This window comes from Pseudoliparis swirei, chromosome 10 (genome assembly GCF_029220125.1).
Source record: "Pseudoliparis swirei isolate HS2019 ecotype Mariana Trench chromosome 10, NWPU_hadal_v1, whole genome shotgun sequence".
Taxonomy (NCBI): Eukaryota; Metazoa; Chordata; class Actinopteri; order Perciformes; family Liparidae; genus Pseudoliparis; species Pseudoliparis swirei.
Genome location: NC_079397.1, coordinates 4,101,352 through 4,117,373, shown reverse-complemented (window position 1 = coordinate 4,117,373; position 16,022 = coordinate 4,101,352). Strand labels below are relative to the sequence as shown.

At 44.7% G+C, this 16,022-nt stretch overlaps 1 protein-coding gene across 3 annotated transcripts in view; it reads right to left on the bottom strand.

The window, feature by feature from the left end:
* Positions 1 to 14,970, bottom strand: part of apaf1 (apoptotic peptidase activating factor 1) — a 33,296-nt gene extending 18,326 nt beyond the window's left edge. The window contains exons 1-21 of one of the 3 annotated variants that reach the window (XM_056425027.1): positions 14,834 to 14,970; positions 13,563 to 13,745; positions 13,049 to 13,238; positions 12,149 to 12,346; positions 11,858 to 12,047; positions 11,331 to 11,443; positions 11,068 to 11,199; positions 9,434 to 9,672; positions 9,119 to 9,286; positions 8,921 to 9,052; positions 8,631 to 8,744; positions 7,553 to 7,737; positions 6,755 to 6,881; positions 6,551 to 6,676; positions 4,716 to 4,856; positions 4,497 to 4,622; positions 4,268 to 4,417; positions 3,662 to 3,790; positions 3,341 to 3,466; positions 3,007 to 3,126; positions 2,792 to 2,917 (exon numbers count right to left, since the gene is read on the bottom strand). In XM_056425027.1, the coding sequence (XP_056281002.1) occupies positions 2,792 to 2,917; positions 3,007 to 3,126; positions 3,341 to 3,466; positions 3,662 to 3,790; positions 4,268 to 4,417; positions 4,497 to 4,622; positions 4,716 to 4,856; positions 6,551 to 6,676; positions 6,755 to 6,881; positions 7,553 to 7,737; positions 8,631 to 8,744; positions 8,921 to 9,052; positions 9,119 to 9,286; positions 9,434 to 9,672; positions 11,068 to 11,199; positions 11,331 to 11,443; positions 11,858 to 12,047; positions 12,149 to 12,346; positions 13,049 to 13,238; positions 13,563 to 13,706 (2,976 nt within the window). In that variant the 5' untranslated portion in view covers positions 13,707 to 13,745; positions 14,834 to 14,970. Of the gene's footprint in view, positions 1 to 2,791; positions 2,918 to 3,006; positions 3,127 to 3,340; positions 3,467 to 3,661; positions 3,791 to 4,267; positions 4,418 to 4,496; positions 4,623 to 4,715; positions 4,857 to 6,550; positions 6,677 to 6,754; positions 6,882 to 7,552; positions 7,738 to 8,630; positions 8,745 to 8,920; positions 9,053 to 9,118; positions 9,287 to 9,372; positions 9,673 to 11,067; positions 11,200 to 11,330; positions 11,444 to 11,857; positions 12,048 to 12,148; positions 12,347 to 13,048; positions 13,239 to 13,562; positions 13,746 to 14,833 lie in introns of those variants that run through there. The other 2 variants (XM_056425028.1, XR_008833044.1) reach the window with 2 other exon arrangements.
* Between the last annotated feature and the right edge of the window lie 1,052 nt (positions 14,971 to 16,022).

Below are 16,022 nucleotides of genomic sequence, written 5' to 3'. Positions count from 1 at the left end.
AATAATAAAATATATATACATATATATTTGTATATAAATATATATTTATATAAATACAGGACTGTCTCAGAAAATTAGAATATTGTGATGAAGTTCTTTATTTTCTGTAATGCAATTAAAAAAACAAAAATGTCATGCATTCTGGATTCATTACAAATCAACTGAAATATTGCAAGCCTTTTATTCTGATTTATTGCTGATTATGGCTTACAGCTTAAGAAAACTAAAATATCCTATCTCTAAATATTAGAATATCATGAAAAAGTATACTAGTAGGGTATTAAACAAATCACTTGAATTGTCTAATTAACTCGAAACACCTGCAAGGGTTTCCTGAGCCTTGACAAACACTCAGCTGTTATAAATCTTTTTTTTTTACTTGGTCTGAGGAAATATAAAAAAATTATGAGATAGGATTTTAGAGTTTTCTTAAGCTGTAAGCCATAATCAGCAATATTAAAAGAATAAAAGGCTTGCAATATTTCAGTTGATTTGTAATGAATCCAGAATGCATGACATTTTTGTTTTTTTAATTGCATTACAGAAAATAAAGAACTTTATCACAATATTCTAATTTTCTGAGACAGTCCTGTATATATATGTGTATATAAATAAATATAAATATATATATATCAACAAAAAGAAAATAATAATATATATATTTTTAATTTATGATTTTTATTGGGGCTTATGTAGGGTAGTGTTAAACCCTGACACAGTCACATGTTGCTGCTGCTTGATGGCGATAAGCACATCAAAATGAAAGCGGGCGGGGGAGGTGAGAGCTTTAAACAAGCCAGTTCAGTCCAGTCGGGACCGCCAGGGGTCCATCGGGGACCACCGGGGTCCACCCTCAAAGCTGTTTTTTGTGAACGCCCTCTAAGAAGGTCAACTGGCTTGTTGCTATCACGACGTCCCAGAGGCTGCAGCGAGTATTCAAAATGTACAGCTTATTATAAGTTAGTATCACAGTATCAGGACAATGTTTGGGTCTTTTTTCTCATAATTATGAGAAGTCAGAGAAAATCCTGGTCTTGTAATATTTACTTCTAACTAACTATTATGTCGGGGGACATTAGATTCCTTGTGAGGAGAATCATTACAAACGATGTTTATCCGTCGGAGGCTTTCTGGCAGCCTCCGGATCAGCTGAGTCGTTACCACGACGACGACCGTGTCCTACTTACACCAAAGAAGGCTAATCACGGGATTATGAGGTGAGCCCGAGATTACAACTGCAATTATAACAACGGATTTCAAAGCCGCACATTTTTCTTATTAACCTCCAGATAGATTTTGTCGGCAACTTTTTCCACGACAACAAATAAACCACTTGAAGAAACATTTAAAGAGATTTTTATCAAGAACAGGGAATAAAGTGAAGGAGAGAAAGTCAAAATGAGACGAGTCAGAGCTGAAGCTCCTGCAGGAGGAGAAATGGAGCGCCGGGAGTTCAACCAGCCACTAAAATATGTACCTCTCAGAGGAGGTGAATGTGTGAGCGCCACGAGCCTCGTCGAGTTACACACTGAGAGCTACACACTAAGTGCTACGCACACACTACACACACACTGAGCGCTACGCACACACTACACACTGAGCGCTACACACTCGGCTCAAGGATTTATAGGACGGGGCAGTCAGCAACAAATACCTGGAGGAAGTTTGGTCAAAACAAACAAAAAGGCAACTAATGTAAAGAGGAAAGAGGGGAACACACACACACACATACCTACACACACTCACACACATGTTATGTGTGTGTGTGTGTTTTTGGGTGAGAGACACACACACAGATATTACTCTTTCCCTACCACACCTGCACCCTTCCTGTTTACACACACACACAGACATAGCCCCTCACGCACACACAGACCTCCCCACGCACACAAACTAAAAAGGAGAAGTGACCACTGCAGTGGTGTGAAGGCAGCTGGAGAACCTCCAGCTAGCACCGGAGCGCCCCCTGGTGTTTGCTCATGGGTACTACGGCCGGCAGAAGAATCCGAGTGGCCTCGAGGACGATTTTTAAAAAGGGATAGAGTTTGATAAAACACAAGATGTAACATAAAGGAATGTCAGCACAGACAGATTAAACGTCTATAAAAGGATTTGATTGATTGGTTAGTTAATCCTCGACAAATATTGAGACTTTTGGATGATTTTCATAGAATAAATGTCCAAAACTTCTGCCGAAAAAAATGAATTGTTTAAAAAAGAAAGACTTTTTAAATGATGCGTGTTCATCAAGCATCTCTTTATTCTCCGATGCTCTTTACTAATCATTTGTTCTTCTTGAAGGACGCTAATCCTCGGCTCTCGCGTCTCTGGGGCCACGAAGACAATCGCAGCGCTGAACCCGTATTAACCTCTTTATTCCTTTACGGCGACAGGACCTTCTTAATTAAGGAATTAGGAGTTATCCCCGCTGTGGGACGCTGGACGGCTGCAGCGGAGGCAATAACTCCGTGTGCATATGAGGGGGAGATTTCTGGGACGTCCACTACAGCTGCAACGATGCACGACATGCAAGAAAAAAAGGGGGGAGGAGCTATAAAGGAAACAAAAAGGAGGTCAAATATAAAGTAGAGAGCAGGAGAGAGGAGTGTTGAGAATACAGATCCCAGGTGGTGGAGGGAGAAGAAAGAGGTGAGGAGACAGGATGGATGAGAAAGGGGGCGGAGCTAATGTCAGAACGGTGACTCAACTTGGTCTGAAAATAGAAAACACACCTCCTTCAGCCACACACACAGTGTGTGTGTGTGTGTGTGTGTGTGTGTGTGTTTTCTACCTGCACGGTGCCGTCTTCCTGGCCCAGGGCCACAGCGTAGGGCCGTGTGCACAAACACGTGCACCGGATCCTGGACGACATCTCCTCCGACTGGAACAGCACCGATCCCGTCCGGCCATCACGGACCTGACACACACACACACACACACACACATTGTTTCCTATGACATCATCCCCCCCCCCCCCCGCCCCTCTGCAGCGCCCCTCCGGCTCACCTGCAGCCGGTTGCAGTTGTCTGCGGCCGACACCACGATGGCGTCGTCGTTGAAGAGGACGTCCGAGTCTCTTTTCAGGCAGACGGCCGAAGAGGTGTGCACCTTCTTCGTCTCCCATAGCTGGGATAACACACACACACACACACACACACACACACACAGGGGAGGGTGGGTGGGTGGGGGTGTACTTATTTCCAGGAATTTCCCCAAACTTTGGATTTTTTTTTTTCTCCAAGGAATTTTCTAGGCCTGTAAATAACCGTTTACAAATTCCATGACTTTTCCAGGTTTTCCATGAACGTACACACACACACACACACACACACACTCTTACCCTGACAGTCTGGTCGTCAGAGCAGGAGAGCAGCTGTGAGCCGTCGGCAGAGAACTGGACACGCTGCACCCAACTCAGGTGACCGCTGCAGTCCGCCATCTTCTTATTGGCCTCCAAGTCCCACAGCTGGAAGACACACACACACACACATATATATATATATATTAATATGGACCACTGTACACCCTTGGCCCATTAAAGGGTTCAGTCAATGTACAAAAAGAGACAGAAAGGGGAGAAATAATGCAAAAAAAAGAAATAAAAAGATGCTACATTTATTGTGTGTGTGTGTGTGTGTGTGTGTGTGTGTGTGCGCTGCACCTCCACCGTGTAGTTTGAGAGCGCGATGGCCAGCAGGTTACTGGTCGGGCAGGCGTGGCAGTATTGCACCGTGCTCAGGCGATTCGTTCTGATCTCCAACAACATCGCCGACGTCTCCACGTCAAACACCTGAGACACACACACACACAGACAAACACACACACACACACACAGACCAGGTCAGTCAGACCAGGTCACAAGGCCAATATCAATCTACATAAATATATATATATTTTTAAACACATAGCATTAAATAAACCTATTGTCAGTTCCCCCCTGGTGGACAAACTGTGTAATAACACTGTTTTAAATGACCTTTTATTCTGTACTGCAATTTATCACCGTCAATATAACTGATGTGCTCAAGTCAGCTGATAGAATCAGGCATGACAAAATAAAAGCCACATCAATTATAAATGAACGTTGTCTGTATTGAACATCGTGAGCCACACATTTAAAACCAGGACACACACACACACTCTTCAGACTCCGGTCTCCTATCTGCACCTCCAAACCATGCACACCCTCTCCATCACACATGAATCCAGAAGCTTGCAGCTCCAACTCCCTCCAACGCGCTCACACCCTTTCAAAATAAAAGCTCACCAGAGCGGCGTTCCTGGCCGCGCACACGATGCGCTTGCCGTCGGCGGTCCAGGTGCTGCACTTGACGAGCACCTCCTCGTCGCTCTCCTCCGCGAACGCGTCCCTCACGCTGATCGTCTTCCACTCGTTGGCGGACGCCACCTGAAAGAGCTGCAGACGCCAGGGCGCCGCCGGTTAAGTCGCCCCAAAATACCGGAGCGGCTGAGGGCGGCCGTGGAGGAGGTCGTACCTTCACGGTGCCGTCGTTGGAGGACGTGGACACGTAGGCGTCGTCGGGGGAGAAACAGCAGTGGTTGACCGGCATGAAGTGGCCGAACATGGTGTTCTGGGAGGACGGTTTGTTGAGGTTCCATAGCTGTGGAAGGAGAGAGGAAGACGAGGAGGAGAGAGAGAGAGCGATGGTAAAAGAGGAAGAGACGCAACGGTCTTTAGAGTCTCACTCGCCTACCTTGACGTTCAGGAAGTTGTCGTTGGAGCAGGTGGCCAGCAGGAGGCGCCGCGCCGTGTTGGTGAACTGACAGTGGTTGACCTGCTCCTCGTGCTCCTCCTCAAACACCCGGAGCAGCATGGCGCTCTCCACGTTCCACACCTAAAGAGAGGAGAGAGAGGAGGAGGAGAGAGAGAGAGAGAGGAGAGGGAGGGATGAGAGAGAAAGGAGAAAGATGAGAGAGGAGAGAGAGAGGAGAGGGAGAGGTGAGAGAGAGAGGAGAGAGAAAGGAGAAAGATGAGAGAGGAGAGAGAGAAAGGAGAAAGATGAGAGAGGGGGAAGAGAGGAAGGAGAAAGATGAGAGAGGAGAGAGAGAAAGGAGAAAGATGAGATGAGAGAAGAGAGGAGGAAAGTGAAGAGGAGTGAGAGGAGAGGAGGAGAGAGAGGAGAGGGAGGGATGAGAGAGAAAGGAGAAAGATGAGAGGAGAGAGAGAAAGATGAGAGAGGAGAGAGGAGAGAGAGGGAAGAGAGGAAGGAGAAATATGAGAGAGGAGAGAGAGAAAGGAGAGGGAGAGATGAGAGAGAGGAGGAAAGAGAGGAGAGGAGGAAAGAGAAGAGGAAGGGAGAGATTAGAGAGGAGAGAGATGAGAGGAGGAAAGAGAAGAGGAGGAAAGAGAAGAGGAAGGGAGAGAGAGGAGAGGGAGAGAGAGAGAGATGAGGAAAGAGAAGAGGACAGGAGGAAAGAGAAGAGGAAGGGAGAGAGAGGAGAGGAGAAAAGAGAAGAGGAGAGAGGGAGAGAGGAGGAAAGAGAAAAGAGAAGAGGAGAGAAAGGAGAGGAGGAAAGAGAAGAGAGAAAGAAAGAGAAGGAAAAAGAGGAGAGGAGGAAAGAGAAGAGGAGGAAAGAAGAGGAGAGAGGAGAGGAGGAAAGAAGAGGAGAGGAGGAAAGAGAAGAGGAGAGAGAGGAGAGGGAGAGATGAGAGAGATGAGAGGAGAGATATGAGAGAGGAGGAAAGAGAGGGAGAGAGGATAGAGGGAAGAGAGGAGAGGAGGAAAGATGAGAGAGGAGGAAAGAGAAGAGGAGAGAGAGGAGAGGAGGAAAGAGAAGAGGAGAGGGAGAGATGAGAGGAGAGAGAGGATAGAGGGAGAGATTAGAGAAGAGGAGGAAAGAGAAGAGGAAGGGAGAGAGAGAAGAGGGAGAGATATGAGGAAAGAGAGGAGAGGAGGAAAGAGAAGAGGAAGGGAGAGAGAGGAGAGGAGGAGGAGGAGAGAGAGAGGAGAGGAAAGAGAAAAGGAGAGGAGGAAAGAGAAGGAAAGAGAAGAGGAAGGGAGAGAGAGGAGAGAGGAGGAGGAGAGAGAGAGGAGAGGAAAGAGAAGAGGAGAGAGGGAGAGAGGAGGAAAGAGAAGAGGAAAGAGAAAAGGAAGGAGGAGGAAAGAGAAGAGGAAAGAGAAGAGGAGAAAGGAGAGGAGGAAAGAGAAGAGGAGAGAAAGGAGAGGAGGAAAGAGAAGAGGAGAGAGAGGAAAGAGAAGAGGAGAGGAGGAAAGAGAGGAGAGGAGAGAGAGAGACTTTAAGACTGATGAAAAGTTGATTCCAATAATCAAAATGGCGGCTCAAACATCACACTTCCGGTCATCTGGACAGAAAGTTCCTTCAGAATAAAACTTATTTTGTTGCCTTTCAAAATAAATTCATCTCAATGTTCTTTATAATATTCCCGATTATCATATCTTTCTGTATGTATTAATTTAAAAACATAAGAATTCCTTTATGTACACGTGTAAATCAAAATAACCTGACAACTCTTCAACGACTTTGCGTTCACTTGGTCAGTTTGAGGCGAGCGAGGAGGTCGACTGACCTTGACCTTCCTGTCGCTGGAGCAGGTTGCCAGGAGACGGTCGTCGGGGGAGAAGGCGCAGCATAGCACGTCGTCATCGTGCGCCTGGATCTCCGCCAGCTTCTCGCCCGTGGTGCTCTTAAACACCTGGGGGGGGGGACAACGTTACACGTGCACCGCCAGGTAAAAGGGCGACGGCGGGCGAGAGGAGCGGCGCTTCGATACCTTCAGCGTCTTGCCGGCGCCACTGGAGGCGATCTTGGCTCCGTCCTGGGAGAAGCAGGCGGAGTAGACGGAGCCCTGGTGGGGGTGGATCACCAGGCGGGACAGACTCTCCACGCTGCTCTTATTCCTGTGCAGGGAAAAATATATATTTATAATTATATAATACGGCTGAATAGAAAGCGTGTATCCAGGTTATTGAACTATGCATCCCTCTAAATCAGAGAACCTCTTGATTTCCTTCCTAATTAAAGATGAATTATCATCCATGTTTCACACAATAACTGAAAATGAGTTCCTTGTTTTGTTGGTGCCAATTTACAAGATTACACATATTGGCCACTAATTGCACCAGAATAATTCAACTAATTAGCTTTCATCTCGATACAGCTGCAGGATATCTTTTAAAACACATCCAGAAATGCACAACAAGGCCGACGCCGTACTTTAACGCAGCGGTTCTCTAGATGTTCACGCTCCACCGGCACAAGAAAAGTTGTCACTAAATGGTCCGTGTCGAGCTCTTATTTTGAAGGGCCTGTTAACGGCGTAACTTAAACATTTACACACAAGTATATTTTGCTATTTATTTATGAATCACTTAGTTTTATGTCTGTGTACTTTGTAATATGTAAAGTTGTCAATAAAGGTAAACAAAATCTGCATTTCCCGTTGCGCCGCCACCTGTAGTTCCTTGGCTCCCCACTAGAGGGCCCACAGTTTGAGAACTACTGCTTTAAAATCACTTCACGATTAAGAACGCGTCTCAAAAAGGTATCAAAAGATGCGCTCGCTCCGTACAGCCAGTCGAAGTAGAGTTCCCCGGTGCCGGCGCGGCGCCGCGCCTGCAGCAGGGCCTGCCGGTAGACCTCGGACGCGTGCGGCTGAGACAGAGCGAGCTGCACCACGTCGGGGAACGGCCGCTGCTCCAGCTGGTGGCCGCTCAGAGAGAGGAACGCCTGGAACTGACTCCGCACCTCACAGCTCTAGGAGGTGAAGAGAGAGAAGGAAATGAATCGGAATGATGAACATCCCATGACACACATACACAAACACACACACACAGAGACACACACACAGACAGGCAGAGACACACACAGACAGAGAGACAGACACATACAGACAGAGACACACACATACATACACAAACAGAGACACACACACGCAGAGACACAAAGACACACACACAGAGAAAGAGACACAGACAGACAGAGACACACACATACATACACAAACAGAGACACACACACGCAGAGACACACACACAGAGAGACAGACACATACAGACAGAGACACACATACATACACAAACAGAGACACACACACGCAGAGACACAAAGACACACACAGAGAAAGAGACACATACAGACAGAGACACACACATACATACACAAACAGAGACACACACACGCAGAGACACAAAGACACACACACAGAGAGACACATACAGACAGAGACACACACATACATACACAAACAGAGACACACACACGCAGAGACACAAAGACACACACAGAGAAAGAGACACAGACAGACAGAGACAGACACACACACACATACACACAAACAGAGACACACACACGCAGAGACACACACACACACACAGACAGAGAGACACACACACATACATACACAAACAGAGACACACACATGCAGAGACACAGACACACACACACATACACAAACAGAGACACACACACACACACACACACACACACACACACGCAGAGACACAAAGACACACACACACACACACACAGACAGAGACACATACACACAGACAGAGACACGCACAGACACACACACACACACACAGAGACACGCACACACACACACACACACACACTTCGTTTAACACACGGTCCTGTTGTCTGCTGACCTCTTTGTCCAGGATGGGTCCGTACTCCACATAGTCGTTGATGAGGTGAGCCGGGCCCATCAGCCGGGCCTTGGTGCTGACCCAGTCCAGAGAGAACATGAGCGAGTAGAGCTCCTAGACGGAGGAGGAGACGGAGACGGAGGAGAGACGGAGGAGAGACGGAGGAGAGACGGAGGAGAGACGGATTCACAGCTTTACACGGGCAAAAGCGTGAGAGGTTTATTTTAAGAACAATTATCACTAGTTATTCATTTTAAATGGACATGTGTGTGTGTGTGTGTGTGTGTCACCTGGGAGAGGTTGGCTTTGGCCATGTGGTAGGTCAGAAATCTGATCCAGTAGAGACACTCCTCATCTCCAGAGGTGGGGGGGCCATCTCTGTAGTGCTGCTGGTACTGGCTCACCACCTTTTTGTGGAGGCTCTGAAACACAAACGGTGATGTAACAAAAACAACAAGTCCAACAGTTGGGGGGGGGGGGGGGCTCACCTCGAGCTGGGTGCGATTCTGCTCCACCAGGAAGTCCAGCTGGAGGTCGTGGAGGTAGTACAGGTGGGGCTTATTGTGACGGTCCACGAAGAGCAGAGACCTGTTGACAAACTCCTCGAGGATGTCCTCCACCTCCTCCGGCTCCAGCTCCCACAGGACCGACAGCACCTGGGGAGAGGAAGAAGCACCCGGTGGGTCAGCCTTGTTTTTTATTTATCTAAAAAAAAAAAAAACATGTTTCTACGGTAAACAACCGTGCGCTCGGTTCAGGGAGTGGCGAGCGTGACCCGTTCGCTCTCGTTGCCGCAGCCCAACCTTGGCGGGGACTTTGATGTCATTCTCCAGCACCGCCAGGTCCTTGTAGAGCTCTCGGTGTTGGTCGGGGAGCACCTCGATGCTCGCCGCCATGGCCTGGTCGAGGGCGTCGTAGTCGTAGGACGACGACTTCCTGATGCGCTTGAACTGCTTCTGCTGCAACTGCCGCAGGTAGTAACGCCAGCGGTCGGGTTTCTCCCTGAGCAGAGCGCCGATCAGGGACACCACCAGCGGGGAGCCTGGTGACGGTGGCACAGAGAATCAGGTGTGTGTGTGACGCTGTTAAACGGTTATTTAGATCTCCGATATTAGCAAATGCAGAATTTAATGATAATACAATATTTTAGATGTCTATGGCAAATTATATATGTAAATAAATATATGGAATATATGTAATATTTGTATTATATATATAAATATTTTTTTTCCACTATATATATATATTAATATATATAAATGTAAAAAAGAATATAATATATATATATTAATTAGGGCTGTCAATCGATTAAAAAAATTTAACTAATTAATCGCACATTTTGAAATTGCGATTAATTAATCGCGATTAATCGCAATTAAAAGTTAAAAGTTCATTCTTTTTAAAGACAAAACTTCACACAGAGCTGTGTTTTCAAAGAGGCTCCTACATATACAGTGCCAGCGAGGTATTTAATATCGTGGATGATAAATTGTTTCTTCAGTGAAACATCAGATTAGTAAAAAAAAGAAGTATATTGAGACCCCATTGGTCCTGTCATCTTTAACACTGAACACAGCAGAACCAGTGGCCTTGGTGACTGACTGACATTCAAATATGTCACGTTAACCCTCTGGAGGCTGGGGGCATTTTATACATTTTACAAAATAAATTAAATTCACCGTTTAAAGTCTTTTGCATGGGACACACCCCCACGTGTTATACATCAAACATTCCAGAACAATCTCAGCTCTGTAATGAGCCTCATTGTCCTCGCGCCGTGTCCTCTGGTTCTCTGACTGACAGGCTGCTAAATGAGCCTGACCTGTGAGGTGGGAGGTCCTTTGTGATTTACTGAGTGTTCATTGGTTTTATTTCCCCCGAAATGTTGACAGACAAACGGATTGACCAATCACGGTGAAGGTTTCGTGTGACGAGTTCTTTCCGCGCCGCGTCCCCCGACACGTCGCCCCTCCGTTCCTCTGTGTATCAGAGGGGGAGACGGGAGGAAGGAGCAGGAGGAAACCCGACTGATTCATCCACGAGTTAAACTGATTTATGATCCTTATTTTCGCGGAGAAATGATTGTTTTAAAAACGGAAACAGTGTCAAACCGTACTGCCGCGGTTTAAAAAAAAAAATTCAATTTACAAAACTTGCGTTAATTGCGTTAAAATATTTTAGTGCGTTAACGCGGCCAAATTAATCGCATAGATTAACGCGTTAACGCTGACAGCCCTAATATTAATACATAAATATATATAAAATAATATATATAAAATATAATATATATACACATATAAAAAAGAATATTATATATATATATTAATACATAAATATATATAAAATAATATATATATATTAATACATAAATATATATATATATTTTATAGTGAAAAAAATGACGGATTGCATGTAAAGACTGTTTCCGTTTCCAGACCTTTGCATTCTCTGACGATGCTGCGAGCCTCCTCGGGAAGCCCGTGGAGTTTGGTTTTCGTGTACAGAGCGAGGATCTCCATTCCCTTGTTTTCATCCAGACCGCTCTCCACTTCCACCTCATATTTTGCGCCTACACAATAAAAGAAAGGTAACGCACATATCACTTTAGGGAAGCACAGGAGTCTTTTTTTCAGTGTTTATAAAAATATGGTTTAAATCATTCAAGTGTGCAGTGTCCAGAGGAGGGGGAGGGGCACATACCACTAACAGAGTTAGTGAGGCTTCTGTTTCTGGTGGTCAAAAGTATCCGACATTGGACATCGAACGCCTTCAGCACGCTGCTGTCCCAGATGTCATCTAGAATCAGCAGAGCTCTGAAGCCCGAACAGAAACCATGAAGCAGATTAACACACACGGGAGGGAAGCCATCCTCATGTTTTGATCCTTTTCTCATCTTTTATTTTCATTTTAACACCTTTCAATCTTATAATTTAGCTTTTTCCTATGGAAACAAACATGTAATTCATTGCCCGGCTATTTATCCTCCTTCTTTATTCTTCATGCATCTTGTTATTTCAACAAATTGAGCAGAAAACACAGCAAATTATTGGTGCGTGTGGAAATCTATAAATAAAATAAAAGGAGTGGCATTATGTTGTTGCTGTTCTGCATATTGATTTTTGCAATTAATGCATAAATTATTGCCGCGTCATCATTTCATGGTTCAAATCGAGAAGCCCTCGCGGTGTATTAGTATGCGTCTAAAGAGCCGACCCTGTGACAGCGACCTTGGGTATCTGCGCAGCATCAGGAAGCGCAGGCGCTCCTTGGCCTCGTCCAGCGTGTTGGGGCTCCGGTGGAGGGACTGGGAGTCGAGGCTCTGCTCCAGGCGGAAACACAGCGACTGGATCTTCACCAGCAGGTCCGGTTTGTCCAGCTGGCCGATGGACAGCCAGTGGATCCCGCCGGGAAAGCACTCTGCGGACGGCGGAGGAGGAGAATGAAAATCAGGAATGCTTTTTTTCATTGCATAGTTTCAAAAGAAAGGCACGGCGCCGATAGCAGGCAGCGCCGGTCACCTTCGATAAGTCCGTGGTGTCTGACGGCCTCGGCAGCCAGCACCGATTTGCCCGAGCCGGCCATGCCGAAGACGGTGATCCAGCCCGGCTCCTTCTGCAGCCGGTAGAGTTTCTCCCTGACGTGGTTCACGAGCTCCGGTCTGCTGACAAACACCACGGGCCTCTGCGGGACGCCGCCTTCACTGAGCACCGTCTGGACTGATCGACACAAAGGATGAAGGCAGGGTTCAGACACGTGTGGACCAATGGGATTCCAGGACTTTAAACAACATTTCCATGACCAAACATTTTGTGAAATCTCCGGTGTAAACATGAACAAGTGAGAAAATGTCGTATTTAAACTAATAATGAGAATTCTAAAGTATACAGTATATACGCACCGTGTAAATTAACATATGAATATAACTAATCTCTATAATTGCCTGGAAATAACCATTTTAAAATTCCATGACCTCCCCAGGTTTTTCATGACCGTAGGAACCCTGTAAAGTCAAAAGCATGAATGCAATAAATAGAAAATTGTTAATGTGTTTTTCAACCTTCCACATAAATAAAAATTATCTTGATATTACCCGTCAAGATACTTTTTTAAATATATATATATATATATTCAAAAATATAAATATATATATATTAATATTTTTAAAAGAAGAATGTATAAATATATATAAAAATAAAATATATAAAATACATATATATATATTAATATACTAATACATACATATATATATATATACACAAAACATAAATATATATTATCGTGAAAAAAATGTTTATCTCATGATGTATTGAGCTATTGACATGCGACAAAAAACCACTCCACGGGATATTATTTTCTCCCACACTGAAGGACTCCCACGGCACCGACAGCACACACATCTCCACACCAGGAACACCCACCGAGAGGTGTGCAGCAATCAGAGGAGCGCGCATGGGCCTCAGGTAACGCGCGGGGCAGGTCGGCATGGAGCAGATTGGCCAAATCATTGTACGCCTCCTTGACCAATGCATTGTAGAAGGAGACGTAGGCGCGGTTGTCCTTCCTGAGCAGCAGCTCCAGCAGGGCCACCGCCTGATCCTTCCTGGTGGCCTGGAGGGAGAGGGAGAGGGGGAGAGGGGGAGAGAGAGAGAGAATGCATTTTTACATGGAAACATGAATTATTTGCCATATTTAGAGAGAAAGGCATTTTTGTTTTTAACGCTATGTACAGTACAACGATGTATAGATACAATAAAAGTATAAAAACCTAAATAACAGTGGGCAAAAAAATAATTACAAAAGCTGTAAAAAATCTGTAAAAATACATTTTTTTTAAAAGGGACAGAAATCAGGAACATAAAAAACAACAACAACAACAACACAGGCTCCAAGTTATTATTAATAATTTCTCCTTCACCTTAAGCAGAGGCTCACCTGGGTCCTGATCCTCTCCTCCTCGTCCCCAGTCAGCACGCCGTCACTGATCATGTGGTCCATCAGGTAGGAGGGCTTGATGTCCTGCTCCAGCCGGTGGCGAGAGCGCAGCAGACAGCTCCGCGCCCCTTCCTCCAACGCCATCTCTGCGCGACAGGCCCACCATGCAGGACCCCTGTTGCACTGCGAATCAGAGAGGACCACAGGCTACACACCACAGACCCAAACACCACAGACCCAAACACCACAGCCATGTTAGGACCTCTCTGGGAAGGGTCTTTCTTTTTTTCTTTGGACACATTAATAAAAACATTTCTGTATATTTTAGTGATCTAAGAGGCTATTTTTCATCTGTAGTCCTGAGAGGCAGATGTCATAAAAACAAACTAAAAACATATATTACATATACAAAGTTTGCACAATAGTGAGAATAGTGAGTACTCTTAGACATTGCTGGAACATGGCTGCAGTAATTTCTCCTATTCAACTGCGAGAGCATGAATGAGTTATGCTATTTTTTGCAGGATATCTACTCTAATTGGGAGAAACATTGCTTTATGCACCACCCTTTACTGTCATGCTAAGGCAGGAAAGAGATTGTATCTACAACACCATCGTATGCTGTCGTATTGCTCTCCCTAACTTTGGAGGCCCATCTGTAAAATGCAGAATCCAGTAAACACTTATATTTAATGTACAAAAAGAGGAACCCGGAAGATCCTAAAAGTGAAACTACACAAGAGCTTATCGGCTTTTCACAGAGGCCAGTAACAAGGTCAAACTCCCAAATACAGAAGTGACATTACGCAGAGTTTAAGAAGTCTCCGTGGTGTTTTATTGACCTTATCAATGGAACTTGTATCGGACCGTCCCTCCCGGTGTTACGGTTTAAGAAGCGACCGTGTTAACCGGCGACTTACAGACGGCAGTTGAACACGTAGCTGCCCTCGTGAATGCCACATTGTTTAATTCGTATAGTATATATTAGTATGTATATGAGAGGGATTGACACGTCATTACTTAATTAAACCAAGCGGCATTCACGAGGACAGCTATACGTGGAAAAGTCGCCAGTTAACAGGGTCGCCTGTTACACCGTAACACCGGGAAACAGGATCAATTAAATGGTGAGCGAGCAGGTACTTTCACACAGTTTGTGGACTGACTCTTCTCCTTCGCCTACATTAGAATGACACACATTTCAATACTTGTCTCGACAAGTTCACTTCTCTCACTCTGGTGAATTAAGACAAAAGAAAGTAGAGACTTACGGACGTCTTATTTTCTCTGCCGAGGAACTTACGTGTTGAACTGTATATAGTTGTACGTTCCTAAAATAAAATCCAGTGAATGAAAAACAAAGTATTTCTCTGTGAACGTTGTGCTACACGCCTAATTTTGTTTTTTAAAGAAGGGCGCTTCCTGGTTCACAACACAAACAACTACCCCGGTGTGGAGCAGCCAATTGCGGGGCGAGGTTTGCACCACGTGACCGGTGAGGTCACCCGTTTCACGAGTTTGTAACTAGGGAAACTGATGCTGCATTCACTGACTCCTCGTCTCCTCGGAAATAAGTGTATTTGCTCGTTTGTATGCATCGCTTTGGCCTTTTACTATTTTTTCAACTCGTTTAACCAAACGTTGTTGTGATTAATAGCTTTCTTCTAAATGTGTGACAAACTCTCAATGCTTTTAGTTAAATTTCACATTGTTTTGTAATTCAAAAAGTGTCCATTTTTGTTTTAACTCCTGTCTTGCAATGTTTTTGGACTACATTTTAAGGTAACATTACTGCCTAGTGACAGCCAGTGATAAGACCATGTTGTTTGCTTCACAGTACAGTGATAACACATTTAGAAGAGCATACAATATATATGTACCTTGATGAAATATTATAATATAAGATAATCCTTTATTAGTCCTATAGTGGGGAAATTTCAGGATCACAGCAGTGGGTTCACATTAGAGCCTTAATACAAATAAAAGATCAAATAAAACACAAAACACAACAACAATACTAAAAACTAACTAGAAAATGCATTTCCTGCTGAAAATGTGTTGGAATGCTAACATTTAAAATGTTGAAGCTGAAATATAAATTACAATAGCTGAAAATAGCAGAACATTCTAAAAAAGGGAAACTTCCTGCTGAAAGTGTTGAAGCACAAACACATTGACAAGAACTGCTGAACATCCTTGCAGTGGAAACGTATAACTGGAAAAGAAAAGCAAAACTCTATCATGTAAATATTCAAAGATATGAATCACAATCCAAGAAATAGGAGAGGGAAAAGTGAGAGAGAGAAAAATAGATAAATAAATTGAGAGAGAGAGGAGAAAGATAAAACTAGAACATTTCGCAATAAGGGGGGGGGGGGTGAAGAAAGCGAGAGCTTTCCTTCCTTTCTTTCTTACCTCCTTTCCTTCCTTCCTTCCTTCTTTCCTTCCTCTGTTTCCTTC